Source organism: Vipera ursinii (genome assembly GCF_947247035.1).
Source record: "Vipera ursinii genome assembly, chromosome: 6".
Taxonomy (NCBI): domain Eukaryota; kingdom Metazoa; phylum Chordata; class Lepidosauria; order Squamata; family Viperidae; genus Vipera; species Vipera ursinii.
This window is the reverse complement of record NC_139515.1, coordinates 60460978-60481658: the sequence shown is the minus strand read 5'-3', so window position 1 is coordinate 60481658 and position 20681 is coordinate 60460978. Positions and strand designations below refer to the sequence as shown.

At 40.0% G+C, this 20681-nt stretch overlaps 1 protein-coding gene across 23 annotated transcripts in view; it reads left to right on the top strand.

Annotated features, from left to right (window-relative positions):
- TNRC6B (trinucleotide repeat containing adaptor 6B) overlaps positions 1-20681 on the top strand; it is a 123138-nt gene that overhangs the window by 66197 nt on the left and 36260 nt on the right. For all 23 annotated transcript variants that reach the window (XM_083365772.1, XM_083365771.1, XM_083365767.1 and 20 more), the window contains 2 exons: positions 12152-14473; positions 16171-16326. In XM_083365772.1, the coding sequence (XP_083221898.1) occupies positions 12152-14473; positions 16171-16326 (2478 nt within the window). The remainder of the gene's footprint in view (positions 1-12151; positions 14474-16170; positions 16327-20681) is intronic.

Below are 20681 nucleotides of genomic sequence, written 5' to 3'. Positions count from 1 at the left end.
AAATGTTTCTTTTTCAAGACCTCTCATACGGAGTGTCTGGCATTGTATTTAAGTTGTTTTGCAACGTGATTGGAAATCAAATAAATAAAATAAATGTGATTGGACATTTTTTCCTCCAAATCTTTCCAACCTAGCCAGCACAGCTGTGAGGACTAGTCTTTATTGCTGATAGCTAGGCCAGATTGGATGATGTGAGTATTGAGAAGAAATAAGCACTGAACATGTCCAGATAATAATAATAGTAATAATAAAAAAGTTAGAAGGGACCTTGGAGGTCATCTAGTCCAACCCCCTGTTCTGGCAGGAAACCCTATGTCATTTCAGACAAATGGCTGTCCAGTCTCTTCTTAAAAACTTCCAGTGTTGGAACATTCATAGCTTCTGGAGGCATATTGTTCCACTGATTAATTGTTTTAACTGTCAAGAAATTTCTCCTTAGTTCTAGGTTGCTTCTCTCTTTGATTAGTCTCTATCCGTTGCTTCTTGTCCTGCCTTCAGGCACTTTGGAGAATAGCTTGACTCCTTCTTCTTTATGGCAGCCCCTGAGATATATTGGAACACTGCTATCATGTCACCTCTCATCCTTCTCTTCATTAAACTAAACATACCCAATTCCAGCAACCGTTCCTTATATGTTTTACCCTCCAGTCCCCTAATCATCTTTGTTGCTCTTCTCTGCGCTCTTTCTAGAGTCTAAACATCTTTTTTACATTGTGGTGACCAAAACTGGATGCAGTATTCCAAGTGTGGCCTTACCAAGGCATTGTAAAGTGGTATTAACACTTCACGTGGTCTTGATTCTATTCCTCTGTTAAGATGGAATACGATAGATTGAAGCTGAATTAACCTGCATCTAAGTTATAGTTGCTTGTTGTTTTTTAATTATTGCTGTGAAGTTAAGATAGTTAGCTAAGTTTTATATATGTACCTGCTTCATTTTGCATGTCACTCTTGTAAAGGTAAGTGTGTGAGTTACTTTGCTTCAGGGTCACATAACAGTATTAACTGTGTAAATGTAAAAACATTCAGACCCAACTTGTGAGACCTAAAAGACTTACCGTAATTTCTCTAGGACTATTTGTGAGAAACTGCATTTAATTCTTATAAATTCCTGGTTGTGCTATTGATAGCATCTAATCACTTTATCTTTTGTCAGCCTTTATCTTTAATTGCCTTTCATTATTTTTAAGCATCAGAATCTTCTCCAATGATTCTTGCCTTCTCATGTGTTCAAACTACCATGTTTTCCCGAAAATAAGACCTATCCCAAAAATAAGACCTAGCTTGATTTTTATGCATGTGCCTAATATGAGCCCTGCTCCCCAAATAAGCCCTACTTTTGAGGCGAGGCGCACATGTAAAAATCAAGCTAGGGCAGGGGTGGAGCAGCCCACGGGCCCCACACCCTCTTAGGACCGTTGCAGCCAGGCTTCCCACATCCTGATACGTGTCTCATTGCTGCTTGAGTTCTTCTGCAGCCACTTGCAGCTGCACGCCATGTGGTGCATGGCACCGCTGCTGCCACTTGCAGCAGGAGGCTGCGTGGCTCGTTGTGCCATCGCTGCTGCTAGCAACAAGAAGCCATGTGGCTCTTCGCACCAATCAGGCCACTGCCGCCAGTTGCCACTGTCACTGCTGCTTTTCTTATAATTCATGGTGTACACATCAATTTTCTCCCAACATTGAAATTCAAAGGCATCAATTTTTCTTTGTTCAGCCATTCTTAGGGTCCCATTTTCATACCTATATATTATGTTTTATAGCTTCAGTCATGAATTTCTTTACACGGGAAAATAATCTATTATACTTCACCTTCATGTATTTGTTTGGGTTGGCGTTGCCTATTATTTAAAACTTGCTTTCTGTTAATGTTGAGCAATAGTATACTACTGCTGTAGTATCTTCTTTCACCTCCCATAAGGGATTCCTTAGGTTTTCCTTGATTTCAGCTGTCAAGGTGATATATTTTGCATATAAATTAACCTTGGCAACTTCTCTCCTAATTTTGAACCATTGAATTGTTTCATATTCTGTTCTAACTGTTGTTTCCTTGGTCAACATACAACAGGTAGCTGAGTAACCTGGCATTTTCTTGTTTTAAAAGGGTAGGTCATACAGTAGTTTAAAGGGTAGGCCCTAGTCCACATAGTCAGTAACTCTAGTATAATCAAGAAAGCAAAGAATGCCATCTTTTTGAAACTCTGTGATATGTCATATGATTTCTTGTTTTTAAAGTTGTAAAAACTCCCTCATCTTTTCCATTATCCATCAGAAGTTAGCAATGTAACCTTGGATGCCTGTGCTTCTGGGTCAGATTTGTATTTCTGTCAGTTCTTGTTCAATGTATTATTCAGTTTTGGATTTCATATTTTTACTAGCATGTGAGATACATACAATAAATGATTTTACATGTAGAAACACTGGAAAGTGATCTGTGTTAAACTGGGGAATGATCTCAAAACAGCCTGTAAAATGAAATACATTTCCAGTGAAAATTATTTAATTTTCAATCATTCTGACCAATCCAAAAGATAAATTCAGAAGGGAGAGCATAATAATAATGAGCAGGAGAAGGAGGTTGGAAGGGACCTTGGAGGTCATCTAGTCCAACCCCCTGCTCAGGCAGGAAATCCTAGACCATTTCAGACAAATGGCTGTCCAGTCTCTTCTTCAAAACTTCCAGTGTTGGAGCATTCACAGCTTCTGGAGGCAGGTTGTTCCACTGGTTAATTGTTCTAACTGTCAGGAAGTTTCTCCTTAGTTCTAGGTTGCTTCTCTCCTTGATTAGTTTCCATCAGTTACTTCTTGTCCTGCCTTTGGGCACTTTGTAGAATAGCTTGACTCCCTCTTCTTTGTGGCAGCCCCTGAGATACTGGAACACTGATATCATGTCACCCCTCATCCTTCTCTTCATTAAACTAGACATACACAATTCCAGCAGCCATTCCTTATATGTTTTAGTCTTCAGTCCCCTAATCATCTTTGTTGCTCTTCTCTGTACTCTTTCTAGAGTCTCAACATCTTTTTTACATTGTGGTGACCAAACTGGATTCAGTATTCTAAGTGTGGCCTTACCAAGGCATTGTAAAGTGGTATTAATACTTCATGTGATCTTGATTCTATTCCTCTGTTAATGCAGACTAGCACTGTGTTGGCTTTTTTGGCAGCTGCAGCACACTGCTGGCCCATATTTAAGTGATTGTCCACTAGGACTCCGAGATCTACTACTATTGAGCCATGGTACCACCTATACTATACCTGTACATTTAGTTTTTCTTGCCTAAATGTAGAACCTTACTTTTTTTCCCCATTGAATTTCATTTTGTTAGATAGCGCCCAGTGTTCAAGTCTGTCCAGATCCTCCTGTATCTTAAGCCTGTCTTCTAGATTGTTGGATATTCCTGCCAGCTTGGTGTCATCTGCAAATTTGATGAGTTCCCCATTTATCCCCTCATCTAAATCGTTGTTGAAGATGTTGAAGAGCACTGGGCCCAGAACAGAGCCCTGGGGCACCCCACTACACACTTCCCTCCATGTAGATGCATTTCCATTGAGGACCACACGCTGAGTACGGCCAGTCAGCCAGCTACGAATCCACCTGGTGGTGATCACCCACATTTTTCTATCTTATCAAGTAGTAGGTTGTGATCTACTTTATCAAATGCCTTACTGAAGTCCAAGTACCGTATATACTTGAGTATAAGCCGACTCGAGTATAAGCCGAGACCCCCAATTTCACCCCCAAAAACTGGAAAAAGTTGGTGACTTGAGTATAAGCCGATCCGCCGTTCTGCAAGCCTCCGCCGCCGGCTGCTTCGTTCCGCAGCGGAAAGAAGCAGGCAGGCTGCTTCGTTCCGCAGCAGAAAGAAGCAGCCTGCTTCGTTCAGGCTGCTTCGTTCCGCAGCAGAAAGAAGCAGCCTGCTTCGTTCAGGCTGCTTCGTTCCGCAGCAGAAAGAAGCAGGCAGGCTGCTTCTTTCCGCTGCGGAAAGAAGGCTGCTTCGTTCCGCAGCGGAAAGAAGCAGGCAGGCTGCTTCGTTCCGCAGCGGAAAGAAGCAGGCAGGCTGCTTCGTTCCGCTGCGGAAAGAAGGCTGCTTCTTTCCGCAGCGGAAAGAAGCAGCCTGCTTCGTTCAGGCTGCTTCGTTCCGCAGCGGAAAGAAGCAGGCAGGCTGCTTCTTTCCGCTGCGGAAAGAAGGCTGCTTCTTTCCGCAGTGGAAAGAAGCAGCCTGCTTCGTTCAGGCTGCTTCGTTCCGCAGCGGAAAGAAGCAGGCAGGCTGCTTCGTTCCGCAGCGGAAAGAAGCAGGCAGGCTGCTTCTTTCCGCTGCGGAAAGAAGGCTGCTTCTTTCCGCAGTGGAAAGAAGCAGCCTGCTTCGTTCAGGCTGCTTCGTTCCGCAGCGGAAAGAAGCAGGCAGGCAAGGCACGGAGATCCGGAGACCTGCCGACGTTTGGGGAGGTTTGGGGAGGTGCCCAAACCTCCCCAAACGTCAGCAGGTCTCCGGATCTCCTCCCCAAACCTCCCCAAACGTCGGCAGGTCTCGGGATCTCCGTGCCTTGCCTGCCTGCTTCTTTCCGCTGCGGAAAGAAGCAGGCAGGCAAGGCACGGAGATCCGGAGACCTGCCGACGTTTGGGGAGGTTTGGGGAGGTGCCCAAACCTCCCCAAACGTCAGCAGGTCTCCGGATCTCCTCCCCAAACCTCCCCAAACGTCGGCAGGTCTCGGGATCTCCGTGCCTTGCCTGCCTGCTTCTTTCCGCTGCGGAAAGAAGCAGGCAGGCAAGGCACGGAGATCCGGAGACCTGCCGACGTTTGGGGAGGTGCCCAAACCTCCCCAAACGTCAGCAGGTCTCCGGATCTCCGTGACCTGCCTGCCTGCTTCTTTCCGCAGCGGAAAGAAGCAGGCAGGCAAGGCACGGAGATCCGGAGACCTGCCGACGTTTGGGGAGGTTTGGGGAGGTGCGCGCGCACCTCCCCAAACCTCCCCAAACTTCGGCAGGTCTCCGGACGGCGGCTGCTTGGGAGAGGTGCGCGCAATCCCGGAAGCACCAAAGCCTCGGCCGCGCACAAGTCCTCGGTAAGTTTTTTTTTGTTGACTGGAGTATAAGCCGAAGTGGAATTTTTCAGCCCAAAAAGTGGGCTGAAAAATTCGGCTTATACTCAAGTATATACGGTAATTCCTCTGATCCACTAATTTTGTCACTTGGTCAAAAGAATGCAATAAGGTTTGTCTGGCATGATCTGTTTTTGACAAACCCATGTTGGAATATAGACTTAAGTTGTGTTAGCTGTTTGAGCCAAACATAGCCCTCTCTAGTTTGGATTACTATAAAGGCCTAACAAAGGGGAATGCATCTTCTTTAGTTTGGTGGCAGCATTGATAGCATATAAATATTATAACAGCTTAAACTGTTATTAAAATAACAATTTATTACAGCATGAACATTGGAAAAGGTAGTAGGAAGTTTAAATATAAAGCAGTTCAATTCAGACCATAGTTCAATGACCTGGAATTTCTATCTTGACAGATTAGGCAGACACTAATAGCTTGTACGCTGCAATTTGTCATAGCTATAGCAAGTTGCTTAAAGGAGCAAAGGCTTCCTGGCGTTAAACACAAAGTGGTAGCAACTTAACAATCCAGTATATCCTTGGTTCTACTCCTTTCGGCATCAACATCTTGTACCCAGAGAGTATGCACAGAAGCCATTGAGTTTTAAATCTTTGGGTATCCAAACTTCTTAAAGCATTATGATAATGTATCTAGAATGAGTTCTACAAAAGGCTGGTTTTACTATATACTGACCTCTGGACTCTAATTTGTGTTATATTAACAGGGTGATGTAGAGGTTCCCAGTGGGGTATTTTGAGTGATTACTGCATGCATAAAGACACAGTATTAAGAGTACACATCCCACATGCACACTATTTCCCCACGAGTTATTTTGATAGTATGCTAAATAGTATGCTAAGAATTATGTTTGGCTATCTGTATTTTTAGTGAACAAGCTGAATACATATAGTTCTTCATGCTCATTTATATTGATAGATTGTGTAACAATTTTTATTTATTTATGTATTAGTTAGATTTGTCTGCTGCCTATCTTTCTATAGGGCAGCTTACAACAATGGTCCCCAACCTTTCCAGCTTTGCGGACTGGTGGGTGGGAGAGGGAATGGTTCCATGTGAGCGGCGGCAAGCCCTTCACAGAAATGGAACTTTGCATGTGCGCTCTCCCGCCACTTGCATAGCCTGGGGTTGGGGACCCCCGACTTACAATAAGAAAAATGAAGAAAAGTGAAAAAAAGTGTAAACAGAAGTAAAATAATAGAACAGTAATATAAACAATAACAAAGAAACAACAATGCATCAAAATGGTAACTAAAAATATCAATCCTCTTTGTTCTCTTCTGTGTGCCAAAGCTTATTTTCTCTCAAAGTTTCTCCATTGATGTTTCACTTTTATAGGTGTGAGATCTGAATAAACTAACCACAGCTAAACAACACTCTTTGCTGCCTTTTTTGCTCATATTGCCTGCATTGCCAGGTATTCAAAAGTCAAGCTTATCACAAAAAGATTCTTGTTATCTCCAATAATTTTTTTGACAATAGGTCTTTACTACTTCATACACAGCAGACCCAATGATCCAGAAAGCCATGATTTAGATAATCTGCTGCCCTTGAGTACTAACTGGGGGGGCTGAAGCCTACTGTAACTATAAAGTTAAAATCCTGCTCAGTCTTTTCAACGTTTCTAATACAAAGCTTGAAGTCTTAGGATTGTCTGATCAATCAGCTGAATACCATGCTTACAAATATAAAAAATCTTCAAAGCTCTCTGACCAGGTCTGAGGAGAAGCGGGTCTAAAGTGACACTGGTAACTCCACTTTGCCAGTTTTATCAGAACTGATAGCACACTGTTTTGCAGTATCAAACCATATCTGCCTCAGCATCAAATATTTATTCCAAGCTCCATTCCACACTCTTCTTCATTGCTCACCAATTTCAACAAACTGTAGTGAGTCTTTTTAGCATATGGAAGTACAACTGGGAATCCATTTCAGAAGGAGCTTGTTACCATTCTCTACAGTGCCATCCATTTCTTTCCCAGTTATTAGTATCATGACCTTGTCTTAAGAATCTTCTATGGATGAAGAAGAGAAGCAGGAAAGAGCTTTATCAAAATGCCAACTCTTTGCTGCCGGTCTAAGCAAAGTGTATATGGTACCAGGAGTCAGCAAAGACATTGAGACAACAGCTCTTATCATTCCCATCCAAAATAACAGTTCATTGACCAAGGTCTTCTTCCACCTAGTTTGTGAAGCATGCAGGCATCTAAGGAAGAAAGAAGCGAGTTCTATGCCTGGCAGTGGAAATCTGAGAAGAAAAGCTAAATTGGATTATGGCTAGCCATACTCCAACAAGAACAGAAGCTCCCTGGAGCTAACAGTAATGGCACTTATGAAGGTCTTATGACAATTTCTACTAAGAGTTTCTTCACTACTAGACAGCTTCCTAGACTTGGTTGATATTTGGATTATCTGTTTTGCTGATTGCTCTTACATGGCATTTGCCAAGTAAGAAAGCCTTTATATATAAAATAGTTGAATTTTATTTATAACCTAGGGTTAAGCCTGATGTTGTCATTGCTCTTTAAGCTGTTAAGACAGGGGTCTTCAAATGTGGCCCTTTCATGACTTGTGGACTTTAGCTCCCAGAATTCCTCAGCCAGTGTGCCTGGCTGAGGAATTCTGGGAGCTAAAGTCCACAAGTCATAAAAGGACCAAATTTGAAGACCCCTGTGTTAAGATTAAGAAAAGCCATTTACAAGGCTTGGGCATTCAGTAACAGGTGCTATTCTGGTCTAGGTATTCTGAAAATGCCTTTTCAGATGTAGTCCAGCAGAGATATTTCAAGAATACTATACTGTACAAACAACACGCATTGTATCATTGCCAATAATGTCAGTATTTATCTATGCAAACAGATAAACAGAATGGCCACAGAGGCAAAAAAGCAATGGGTGCAGGTGTGTATTCTGATTTCCTGCAAGCTGTCCCATAGACTGTGCTTCTGGGAAGCTGGCAGGGAATGTCAGAAATCACAATCACATGACTGCAGGGACACTGCAGCCAAAACTTTGTAAATAAAAGTGGTCTGAAGGTCTTTGAAATTCCAATTCAAAAGGAGTAATGGCTCCCAGATTTTTCATGCAACTTTAAGTTAGTGGATTTAAGATACCTTGATTCAAAAATTGATGTGCTCTGATGCATCATTTGGATTAATTAAAGGGTACAAACAGCCAGGCAATGAGAGTTTGAGTAGTCCATAGATATTGTGGTCTTCCATTCACCTGTTCGCTTTCACAGATTTAATCCAATAAAAATAAAATAGAAATTTTCTTCCTTATGGTAAGTAAGATATGTTGTATTCTTGATTGCTTTTCTCCAGTGGAATGTTGAATTTCCTTCTTAGCACTTTGATCATTTCCAGGCTAGGTATTATTCCAGAATCAAGCATGGAAAATATTAGTAGCCAGTTCTCATGCTGTAAGTGATCTGCTTTCTCAAAAGAAACCCTTAGGCAGTATGGTTCTATCTTCAAACTCATATTTTCCAACTGTTATAAGGGCTGAAGCTGACAAGGCAAGAACCAACCATTCTTGGGCCAGTTGGAACTGTTAAATAAGCATTGAACAGATCTTTTTTTTCTAGTTATTTTCAAAACAGGACTTGGGAATATCTTGTTTAATCACATTTTTAAATACTTTATTCTCATTGCATTCAACTTAGGTTTCTCTCACGTAGTACTGATCTCCAGATAAGAAAATGAACAGAAGCATGCATTTCTTATTCATTTTTATTTTATTTATTTATATCCCTCCTTTTATTATTTAACACGAGGGAGCGAATATACTCAACATACCATTCTCCTATTTTCCCTCATAACTACAACTCTCTGTGGTGAGTTGGGCTGAGATTAACCAGTGGAATTAACCAATGGAACAACTTGCCTTCAGAAGTTGTGGATGCTTCATCACTGGAGATTTTTAAGAAAAGACTGTACAGCTTTCTGTCTTAAATGATATATGGCCTCCTCCTTGAGCAGGGAATTAGACTAAAAGACCTCCAAGATCACTTTCAGCTCTATTCTGTTGATTGATTGATTGATTGATTGATTGATTGATTGATTGATTAAGAGTGACTGGCCAAAAGTCACTCAGCCAACTTTCATGGCTAACACGGGATGTGAACTCCCACTTTCTAGCCTGGTACCTTACTTTTTTCTTTTGGTTGTAGGTTATACATCCACTGCATAAGAGACCATATGCACATTTCAGAATTTTGAACAATTAATGTCTGCAGCCTTATTATTTTTCAACATTCTCACAAGTGAGATTATTTCCTTTTCATCAATTTGTTCTTGGACACTAATTTTACAGGTAGTTTTCAACTTACAACTATAATGGAGCCTTTCCAGTATGGTCATAGGTTTTGATTGTTAAAAGTAGGTCATCCATACGGCTGACTTGATTTTACGACCTTTTTTGCAGCTGCTGTTCAACAAATCACCATAGTCATTAAACATATCCACGATCATTAAGCAAACTCATTGTTTGCTATGGAGCGTTTTGCAAGAAACAAAGTAAATGCCGAGTTTTGGCAAAAGGTCCGTAAATCAGGGTCATGTGACTAGTTGTAACTCAAGGACTACCTGTATAGCATTCTACCATTCTCTCACTGCAGCTTCCTTCCAAATAATTTCATGAATTTTATTTTTAATTCCGTTCATTTTGTTGGAGGCTCTTTTTTTTAGCTTCATTTTCCAAACAGTTTTTAAATCTTTCCATAAACATTGCACTGCAATGTTCTCTTTATATTCCTTGCAACACTCTTTTTCTTTGTCTAAATCTTATACAATTACTTTCTCTCAGTCTTGGTATTGCAGCAATGATTATCTTATCTACATTTCCCCCATCTAAGTCTATTTCACCTTCCTCATTCGACTAAGCATACTTTTTCATTAATCATATTAATATTCCATCTCCTATTTCTGTGGAATTCTGTAATTGACTGTTTCAAGCAGCTTTCCACATCCTCTTTCTATAATTATGTCTCTTTTTCATTCTGATGGAAGATTAACTTATCTTCTAATTCAGGGGTCGTCAACCCCCAGGCCATGGCTTGTTCAAAACCAAGCTGTGTGAGCGATGGACAAGTGCATGTGCAATGTTTCATTCGTGCAAGCAGTGGGTTCTTGCATTTGTGCATGAGTTCCTCTTGTGTGAGTGGACGGCATTCATGTGAGTGGATCTTTGCGCATGAGTGCAAGTGCCCTCCACTCAACATGCGAAGCTCCATTCACACAAGTGAAGGGCGCCCGTGCCCACTGCTTGCACCAATGAGCTGTGCTCCCGCATGTGTCTACAACTCACACACCTGTCTCCCCTTGTGCCACCCTCCCCGGCTGCACCTGGCCAGGCCACTAAGGTGGAATGGTTGTGGACCACTGTTCTAATTCTCATAGAGGTCTCATATATTGTTTTTTGTGCCTTTTTTTACTTTCATTGCTGTTTTTCTCCCAGCATTTTCCTCCATGTTGATTTTGTTCCCAACCCCATTCTTGGCATTAGTAAAAAAAACTCTGTCCCATATTCAGAAGCTCTCATCACTATTTTATCCTTCACTAATTCTCAGTTTTCAGCACAATTTAAATCAATCATACTTTTAAATTTATATTCATCCATCATGAGGACCCAGATTGTTGGGGGCAATTAAGCTGACTTTGTAATAATGCCGCTTGGGGTGTGTGTGAAAGCTCTAATAAGCAGGCATATACATAGAATGAAGGCTACTGCTAAGCTTGTAAGCCGCCCTGAGTCTTCGGAGAAGGGCGGGATATAAATGGAATTAAAAATAAAAAAATAAAAATAAAATGAGTATGTATAAATTTATGCTTAAATTGTACACTCAAATTAAATATTTTTAAAACAATTATTCTCATTCTTTCCAGTAACTTGTACACTCTCTTCATTCCTTCTCATCTATTTAAATTGTCTAGCTTAGCAGAATTTTTTTTTCTCCTTGGGTCATGATCATTCATCAAATTGCATAATTTTACCAAAAACTTGGTTTACCTGGTTCTTTTGTTACCATAATTCATTGGAATATAATATTACTAATTTATAGATACCTAATTTCATAAATGTCTACAAGAACCAATATAGATAGCACTGTTTCATACTTCATGAAAACCACTTTACATTGTTTGTTTATAATTAATTTGCATCTTTACTTCCCTCCAGATATTCATGTCCACAAGAATACACCATTCCAATCATCCTCTTTATTATTCTCTTCTTTTATAATCCTATTCTCAATCTTTAATATTTTGTATAATAATAATAATAATAATAATAATAATAATAATAATAATAATAATAATAATAATAATAAATAATTAATAATAATAATAAAGTTGGAAGGGACCTTGGAGGTCATCTAGACCAACCCCCTGCTCAAGCAGGAAACCCTATACCATTTCAGAGAAATGGCTGTCCAGTCTCTTCTTAGAAACTTCCAGTGTTGGAGTATTCACAGCTTCTGGAGGCAGGTTGTTCCACTGATTAATTGTTCTAACTGTCAGGAAATTTCTCCTTAGTTCTAAGTTGCTTCTCTCTTTGGTTAGTTGCCATCCGTGGCTTCTGGTCGATAAATAAAACAACCTAACATGCCATGTTTATCACCACATGAGCCCAAAGATACTGTCCTCCACTGCACCCATTGTGGATTTAGTTAATTTGGGCTTTCACATTCTAGCAATATAGAGAAGTGTAGACTAGATTACTAGTTGTAGCGGTGCCTACACTACATGCAGAATTCTTTTACAGTATCCAATCATTTTGGCATATTGTGAGCAGTATAATACAAGTACAACCAGTACTAATTTTACTCCAACACTCAAACTATTCAGTGCAGATTAGGATCTCTTATCTGGAGACTTTAACTTGCAAACCCACGTACTATAGTCTACATCCAACCAACTAGGAAGTATATGCAGCAAAGAATATCTTTCACAAGATTGTGAAAATTTAAAGTTTCACCAAATTTGCCAGATCTTACATGAATTTATAAATAATTTGGTCTGTTGCCTTTTTAGATTCAACAACTGGAGGTGCTGCTGCTTCAAATTATGCAAATTCCACTTGGGGTCCTGGAGTGTCCTCCAACAGCACCAATGTCAACCCTACTCACGTCTGGGACAAGGTGATTGTAGATGGGTCTGACATGGAAGAGTGGCCTTGTATTGCTAGCAAAGATACTGAGTCTTCTTCCGAAAACTCCACAGACAACAACAGTGCCTCAAACTCCAGCTCAGAGAAGAGCGCTCTGCTGGGAAGCACCAGTAGCAACAAAGGAAAAGGAAACCAGTGCCAGTCTGGAAGCTCTGGTAATGAATGTAATCTTGGGGCCTGGAAATCCGACCCCAAAGCTAAACCTGTTCAATCTTCCAGTCCTTCAGCAGAGAATAATGGTAGTCTAGCAAGCTGGAGAAACTTGAGTGGACAGGATAGAATTGGCCCCAATCCTGGCTTCAGCAACTTTAACCCAAATAGCAACCCATCTGCTTGGCCAGCACTAATTCAGGAGGGCAATTCAAGGAAAGGGACTTCAGAAACTGATAATGGTGGTTCAAATGCACAGATTAATTCAACAGGTCAGACTTCTAGGGAACAGCAGTCAAAGATGGAAAATGCGGGTGTTAATTTTGTCTCTGGCAGAGAACATGCTCAAATCCACAACACTGATGGACCAAAAAATGGAAATGCTATATCCTTGAACTTAACTTCACCAAACCCAGGAGAGAATAAGGGAATGTCCTTTGAAATGGGCTTTGGGAACCCCTCCAGGAGCACTGATACCCCTTCACAAAGCACTGGAGAGAGAAAAACTGGGAATATTGGGTCTTGGGGTACAGCTAGGGGGCCTTCTGGAATGGAGAGTGCTTCTAATCAAAGTAATTCTGGAAATCATGGGAACAATGGGAAGGATAGGGAAGACTTATGGAAGGGAGCTTCTGTTCAAAAATCGAATGGGTCAAGAAATGAATCTTGGGATAATAGTAATAGATCTACGGGTGATGGGTCTTGGACCGCTGGCCCTCAACACTCTGGTGAAAGTAAATGGAATGAAGGGAACAAAATGACATCAGGGATGTCTCAGGGAGAATGGAAACAGCCGTCTGGGTCTGATGAACTGAAGATTGGTGAATGGAATGGTCCAAACCAACCAAATTCTAGCACTGGAGCATGGGACAATCAAAGGGGCCACCCGCTTCCTGAAAACCAAGGTAATTCCCAGGCTCCCTGTTGGGGAAGATCTTCTAGTTCTGCAGGAAGTGAGATTGGAGGTCAAAGCACTGGAAGCAACCATAAAGCAGGAAGCAGTGATAGTCACAATTCTGGACGCCGATCATACAGGCCTACACATCCTGATTGTCAGGCAGTTTTGCAAACTTTATTAAGCAGGACTGATTTAGACCCCCGAGTGCTTTCAAATACTGGTTGGGGTCAAACTCAAATTAAGCAAGATACTGTTTGGGACATAGAAGAGATGCCAAGAACTGAAGGAAAGTCTGATAAAGGTACTGAGGGGTGGGAGAGTTCTGCCATACAGACAAAGAACTCAGGGGGCTGGGGAGATGCACCCAGCCAAAGCAATCCAATCAAGTCTGGATGGGGTGAGCTTTCAACTCCAACAGAATGGAAGGAGCCCAAAAACACTGGAGGATGGAATGATTACAAGAACAATTGTTCTAATTGGGGAGGAGGAAAACCAGATGAAAAAGTCACAGCATCTTGGAATGAAAATTCCAACAAAGACCCAGGATGGAATGGGCGCCCACCTAATCAGGGATGGTCTTCTGGGAAGAATGGCTGGGGAGAAGAAGTTGACCAAACAAAAAATGGCAATTGGGAAACTTCAGGAAACAAGTCAATAGGTTGGTGTGAAGGTGGCCAGAATGAGATTGGCACTTGGGGTAATAATGCAAATTCAAATTCTTCTAAATCAGGGTGGGATAATAGTAAAAGAACTCCATCGTGGAATGATACTGGTAGACAACCCAGTTCCTGGAATAATACACAACAGCACCATCAGCAGTCAGAGGTGCCCAGTTCCTGGGACCCACCACCACCTCCAGCACCACAGCCTCCAGGTAATGGAAGGCTACCCAATTCTAACTGGAACAGTGGGCCACAGTCAACTGTCTCAAAGGATGAAGAACCCAGTGGCTGGGAAGAACCATCCCCCCAGTCAATTAGTCGTAAAATGGATATTGATGATGGCACCTCAGCATGGGGAGACCCCAGTAGTTACAATTATAAGAATGTGAACCTGTGGGACAAGAACTCGCAAAGTGGACAAGCTTCACGAGAACAGAACCTCCCTCCTCCAAGGCCTAGCAAAGTAACAGCCTCAGGTAAATTTTTGCAATGATCTTCATGATGATGCAAACTGTTTATTTTTTTACTAAATGTAGATCTACAATAATTTTCAAATAGGTTCTGTAGTTTGTCATATATCTAATGTGTCCTTGAAATAACAGACTGTAAATGTTGAATACTATGTTTATGAAATGCTTACTGTTTATAGGCAATTTTATTCTTGTGACTGCTATGTCAGGAAGAGGAATTTTGGGTTATCTTTTAACTTTTAAAAAAGAATAGAATGACCCAGAATGTGCCAGAATCTCATTCACATTGGCCAAAGAATCAGATTCCTGTATTGTTCTCATTACTAAGTCATGCATAATGCATAGATAATGTAAATAAAATTCATAAAGTGTTTACTTCCAGAAACTATGAGCTTCTTGTTAAAATTTGGGTTAAGGGGAATACAGAAGCAGCAGAAGATGAGTTCTCCCCTAGATCAGGACTGGTTGGTTCCATGGAACCTTCAGGATTGTGCACTTTTTTATTGCTAGATGTGTTTTTTGATATAATCTACAAATTATTGGATATTTAAATTTTTCTTATTACTTCTCATTTAGGAAGGGAGCATGAACACACAAAGGATAGATTTCCAAATCTCTATCCAACAGATTGGTGCTTTTCAGGCTAAAACTGTTGCATCAGATTAACATGTACAATTTATTGTTATAATATAGATTGGGTACTTGTAAATATTCATAACAGTAATAGTAATTATTTTGTTACAGAGGCTGATATTAATAACTTTATCTATGGAGAACATTTGAGCAACTTATGTGATGCCAGTTAGTTATTTTGTTTTTCCAGACATCGGAAGAAGGAATTAAAACCATATCTGCTTGTATTTTCTGAATGTCATGCACTACTACAATCATGCATATATAAGAATATGTTGTTATATTTTTGCCAATATTTTTCTGAGCAAATTGTGGGTTACATAGGTTATATATGATCATGGTGTGATATATTCCATATATATCATGTTAACATTTTTCTGATCACATTCAGAGAATTCTTATCTGAAGTTCTCCTTTTGTCTCTGTTACACTCAATTTGTGATTACGGTAAATTGAATTCTATTGACTGTAAATTCAAACCTTACTTTTGATGTAATAACTGTAATGGTGACAAACTGTTAACTTGATTCTTTTGATTTAGCATGGTAATGTAGGATTCAGAATAGGTACTAAAACTGTTGTATGATAAAGTAGAACCAGCTGTGTGGAAAGAGAAAGCTTTACAGATAATCCTCAACTTATGACCATAATTGAGCTCCGAATTTCTGTTACTAAGCAAGACAGTTAAGTGAGCTTTCTTGCCACAATTGTTAGGTGAATAAGTTAGGTTAGTAACACACGTCAAGTGAATCTGCTTCCTCACTGAATTTGCTTGACAGAAGGTCGCAAAAGGGTATCACCTGACCCTGGAACACTGCAGCCATCAAAAATACATGCCAGTTGCCAAGGGGCTGAGTTTTGATCATGTGACTATGGGGATGCTGCAATGCTCATAAATTTTAAAAGCAGTCATAAGTCACTTTTTTCAGTGCTGTTTTAACTTTGAACAGTCACTAAACAAATGGTTGTAAGTCAAGGCCTACCTGTATTTTGAGATTATGTTGCTCTGAACATTAAAAAGGCACGTTAGTGAATAAATAGCCTAGAATGAAAACTCTCTCTGTATTTAGTCTGGAACAAAAGCACACCTCCTGCACCAGATAATGGCACCGCTGCTTGGGGTGAACCAAATGAAGCCAGTCCTGGTTGGGGTGAAGTAGAGGATGCAGGGACTTCTACCGCATGGGGAAACGGATCCTCCAGTGCATCAAATGCCATGAAAACTAGTAAGTACTTCGTAGTTTCCTATTTTAAAACAACAATAATGTTATTTTTTTTACTTAAAACTAATTGTTGAAAACTCTAAAAATAGTTCCTAGAAAATAATATAGTTTTATAAAAATATTTTAGAATAAAAACAATACGTGAATAATGTTTAGAGACTGAAATAAAGGACCACTAGTGATTATGATATGAAGTTATTGTTAAATGTCAATGACTTCATATTATAAACACTGATGAGCCTTTCTGAATATTAGTGCTGATATGGACTACTAGATTTAGTTGCTATTTTATTCTGATTTCACTATTTACTGTTAATCATGTAGTCTAGAACTAATTAGAAATCTCTAGTTCTTGTAAAGTAGAATATAGAATTATATAGAAGAAATATGTTTCTTGTAGAAGTAGGAGAAAAGCTATGTTAATCTCTGATTACAGAAAATCAGGAACCTGGTAAAACCTTTTCTGATTAATCATCTAATTTTGCCTAAACTAAGAATAAACAATTTCCTCAGTGAGGATAAATGCATTGGATACGTTGTTTCTACTTGGAGGGGGTATTTTGAAGATATTTTGGAGCCATATAGGAATTTAATCATGAAAGCTAAGATACAAAGCTATTGAAGCCATACAGTATACTTAAAATATAGATATAAGATGGCTGGAATTCATCTCACTCACCAGAATATAGGCAGCTGTATTCTGCAACAACAGTACTTTCTAAGTAGACTTCAAAATATAAAGCATACTATAGCACTGTATCTTGATGGTGGTGAGGACATGAGTTACGATCCCCATGCCTTCTCGCTCTCTTCTTAAAGTTTGACTTTAATTTACTTCATCCCATTTGGGTCTTAGATACCAAACACTGGGTCAAGTCTTTCCCAGCCATCCCATAATGACATTGTATAGCTAAGTATCATAAGCATGCAGATAAGTGTCTCATTCTAAATCTGTGGATAAGTTCTCATACAGGCGCATGTAGTTATTAAAAAGGGAAACAGAATTGAGTTCAGCAGAAATCCACAAGGGAATATTTGATAAGTTAATCATAACCATTCCAAACCCAGAATCACATCTCAGGAGAACTTCTGCAAAACAATACTTCAGTTCCCTAACTCTTGTAGGTTGAGCCAAAAAGATCCAAATCAAATAGAGATCAAATAGGACAAGGAGTGTTATCCACCTTTATCCATGTCTTTATAAATTGGCATCTATTAGGGTATCATTGCCATTTCAGCATTAATCCCAGGCATGAACTTTGACTGAAAAGGATCCAGACAAATCATCTTTCTCTAGGGTCCTCTGCAATTAAATCCACATTCACCTTCTTTAGCTGTCTAAAAAAGCCAAATTCAAGGAAGGCTCTTCAATAAGGATAAACTAATGCTTCCTTAAAGGCAGCATCCGGTTCTATCCCTCCTCTGAAGCAGTATTAATTGGTTCCTGAAACCAGGAATCCACTACTGTTACCTTCCATAGACCACCCAAAAGAACCAAAAGGTGCATGGATCTAAACTAGACATGTGAAACGTGACGTTGTGCAACATATCGGAGCCTTTTCGCCATTCTCATTGCTGGCAATGGGGTGGGCGCGGCTTCCAGATGACGCATCCGGCCTGCAGGCCAGCAGTTTGACATCCCTGATCTAAAACATCTCATGTAACTAGTGCTAGAGAACACTTTATCCATTCTATCAAAGTCCACAAACCACAAACCAAAATGAGTCTTAGATGTCAGTACAAGGTGCTGTCTCATCACTTTTCCTGCATGTGAGAAACCAATCCTTTGCTCAGTTTGAGTGACTGTTAGTAAAATGGTATCCAAAAGTGTCATAGCAGCCTGGTGTTAATTGTTCTTGCTCACCTTAGGTCTGACATGTCAAACACCATACCCGGGGGCTGGATCCGGCCCGCAAAGTGGTTTCATGTAGCCCGCGAAGCCACCCTGGAAACAGTGAGGGAACAGCCCCCACTGCCTTGGCTCTGGCCCAGAGACCCTCCTTCTGTCAGAGACCCTCAGATCTGTCCCACTCCAGCCCAGGCCCCCATAGGCACCCTTGATGCGAATGATGTAGAGCTGGCCATGCCCACCCAGTAGGCCATACGTACTCTAGCCACGCCCACCCAGTAGGCCATACCCACCCGGCCCCTTGAGGGCAACCGCAATGCTGATGCGGCCCTCAATGAAATTGAGTTTGACACCCCTGCCTTAAGTTATCTTAAACAGGGCTGCAGGACAATAGCCTGCTGATAAAGTAGGGGTTGAAAAAATGGGTGTTTAACCACAGTAATTGCCATGAAGTAGCAGACACTATGCTTAATCAAGTTTACTTTTCATCTTCCTCTACCAATGTTCTCATCCTTCTCCAAACTGGATTCTCTCTAGATGCATGGACTTCCAACTTTCAGAATTGTCAGCAGCAGCTCCTTGATTTAGTTGTTCTGGAGGTTGGAATCCATACATTTGAGAGTATGCAAGTTGCAAAAGGCTGACTGATGGAACATCTGTCTTGGATCCATATTAATATGAAGTGCAGTTAGGAACTAAATTATATGTTTAAACATGCTTATATAAACTTAACTGGATGGCAGGTGAAGTTCTTGTGAGATTGACAGAGACACTCCTCTAAATAGAGCAGTCCTGAGTATTATAGGCAACTAGGAATTTAATTTTAGAGCAGATTTTAGAATTACAGTATTTAGTCTCTGATGTAAACATGCAGATAAGCAGTGTGGAAAGAGAAAGCAGGAGGGAAAATGAGCACTCAACAATCAAGAACACAAGAGTTATCAGATATAGCTGGAGTCAGTGTGCTAATATTTGCTAATAATATTCTTAGGCATGTAGTATCTAGAGTAAAAACATAGATACAATATGTTTAGAGGACTTTTTTCATTCAAGAACATGCCGTACAAGCTGTTGCTGTTTCCACAAGAAAAAATAGAAATCTAAAGTCTTAAATAAATAGATAGGAAGCAAATTAAGTTATCTCACTTTTTCAAGATGGGGGTAGATAAATACAGTAGTGATTTATGGACTAACAGTGTTAGTTCACTTTGGATAAATAGGGATTTATGGACTAACAATGTGAGAAGAGGTCCTTGGATTACTAGTTTCACTAGATCCAAAGAAGTGCTTGGGGATATTTTTCGAGCCTTTTTCTGGATAAATTGGAAGAATAAACATGTACAAGACCAGGTCTAGGGTTTTTTTCCTGTTACATTTTGGCACTATAATCCCAGAAGGGAGCCTCTAAATGCATAAAAAGGTGGCTTGTTGGGGGACTCAAAGTGTGCCTTTTCTGCATTTCAAATGAATGAAAACAATCCATGCTTATTTCCATGCTATTATTTCCACCAACACATAGGAACTGATTTTAATCTCAAAAACAACTTATTACCATGGTTTCTCTGTAACTAAACAAATCTGTGGCAAATGTTATAAAAATTATTCCTCTTTTTTAACTTGCTACTTTTACGTATGTTAAATAATCTTTTATGATCAGTATTACTCTTAATATGTGGTTTATTTTGTATTAGTCCCTGTACATGTTTATCATTTCTACAAAAAATACCACAGTAAACTGGGGAATTCTCTTTATTTTTTAAAATGGAAATTTAGCAAAGTTGTAATTAAAATATCTTAATATATATGCTCCCCAAAGGGACTAGCCCACCCCATTATGCCAGCAGAAGAGGCCTGCTACAGATCCTGTCTCTTAAGAAATTCCCACAGGCAGGGTCAAGGAGAAGAACCTTTTTCGCCATGGCCCCATCTATGTGGAAATCTACCACCAGAGGTGGGAACTGCTCCCACCCTTTTGGCCTTCCAAAAGAGTATTAAAACACTGTTTTGCCAGTTGGCTTGAGGTTCCAAGAGGGGGTGATTATCACTGTGGAGATGGTTGACAGGATAAGAAGACCTCGTCTCTTAGTTTTGGTTTTCCTAAAGTTTTAAAATTTTAATCTGCATAGTTTTTATATTTTAATTATTAGAAAAATAATTAAAACAAATATACATTTTATAACACATAAGCTACCTTGAATTGCCTTATAGGGGAGATAGGCAGCATAAAAAATTAATAAATTTTAAAAATATTACCTTTAGCTTCAAATAACAGTTTTGAATGAGTAAACATCTTATTAGTATTAGTCAGTAGTTGATTAGAATTATTTAATCCCAGAAGAAAGGATTGGCTGCATTCATACTTAATGCTAAGCCATACATTATGTATGGCACATTATGGTTTAGGGATATGCAACCCCTACCCATTTTAATCCAGATTTCTAATGACCTTTTGGTATGCTGGGACTAGAAGAAGCTGACTACAACTAGGAACTGAGTATATCGTTTACAT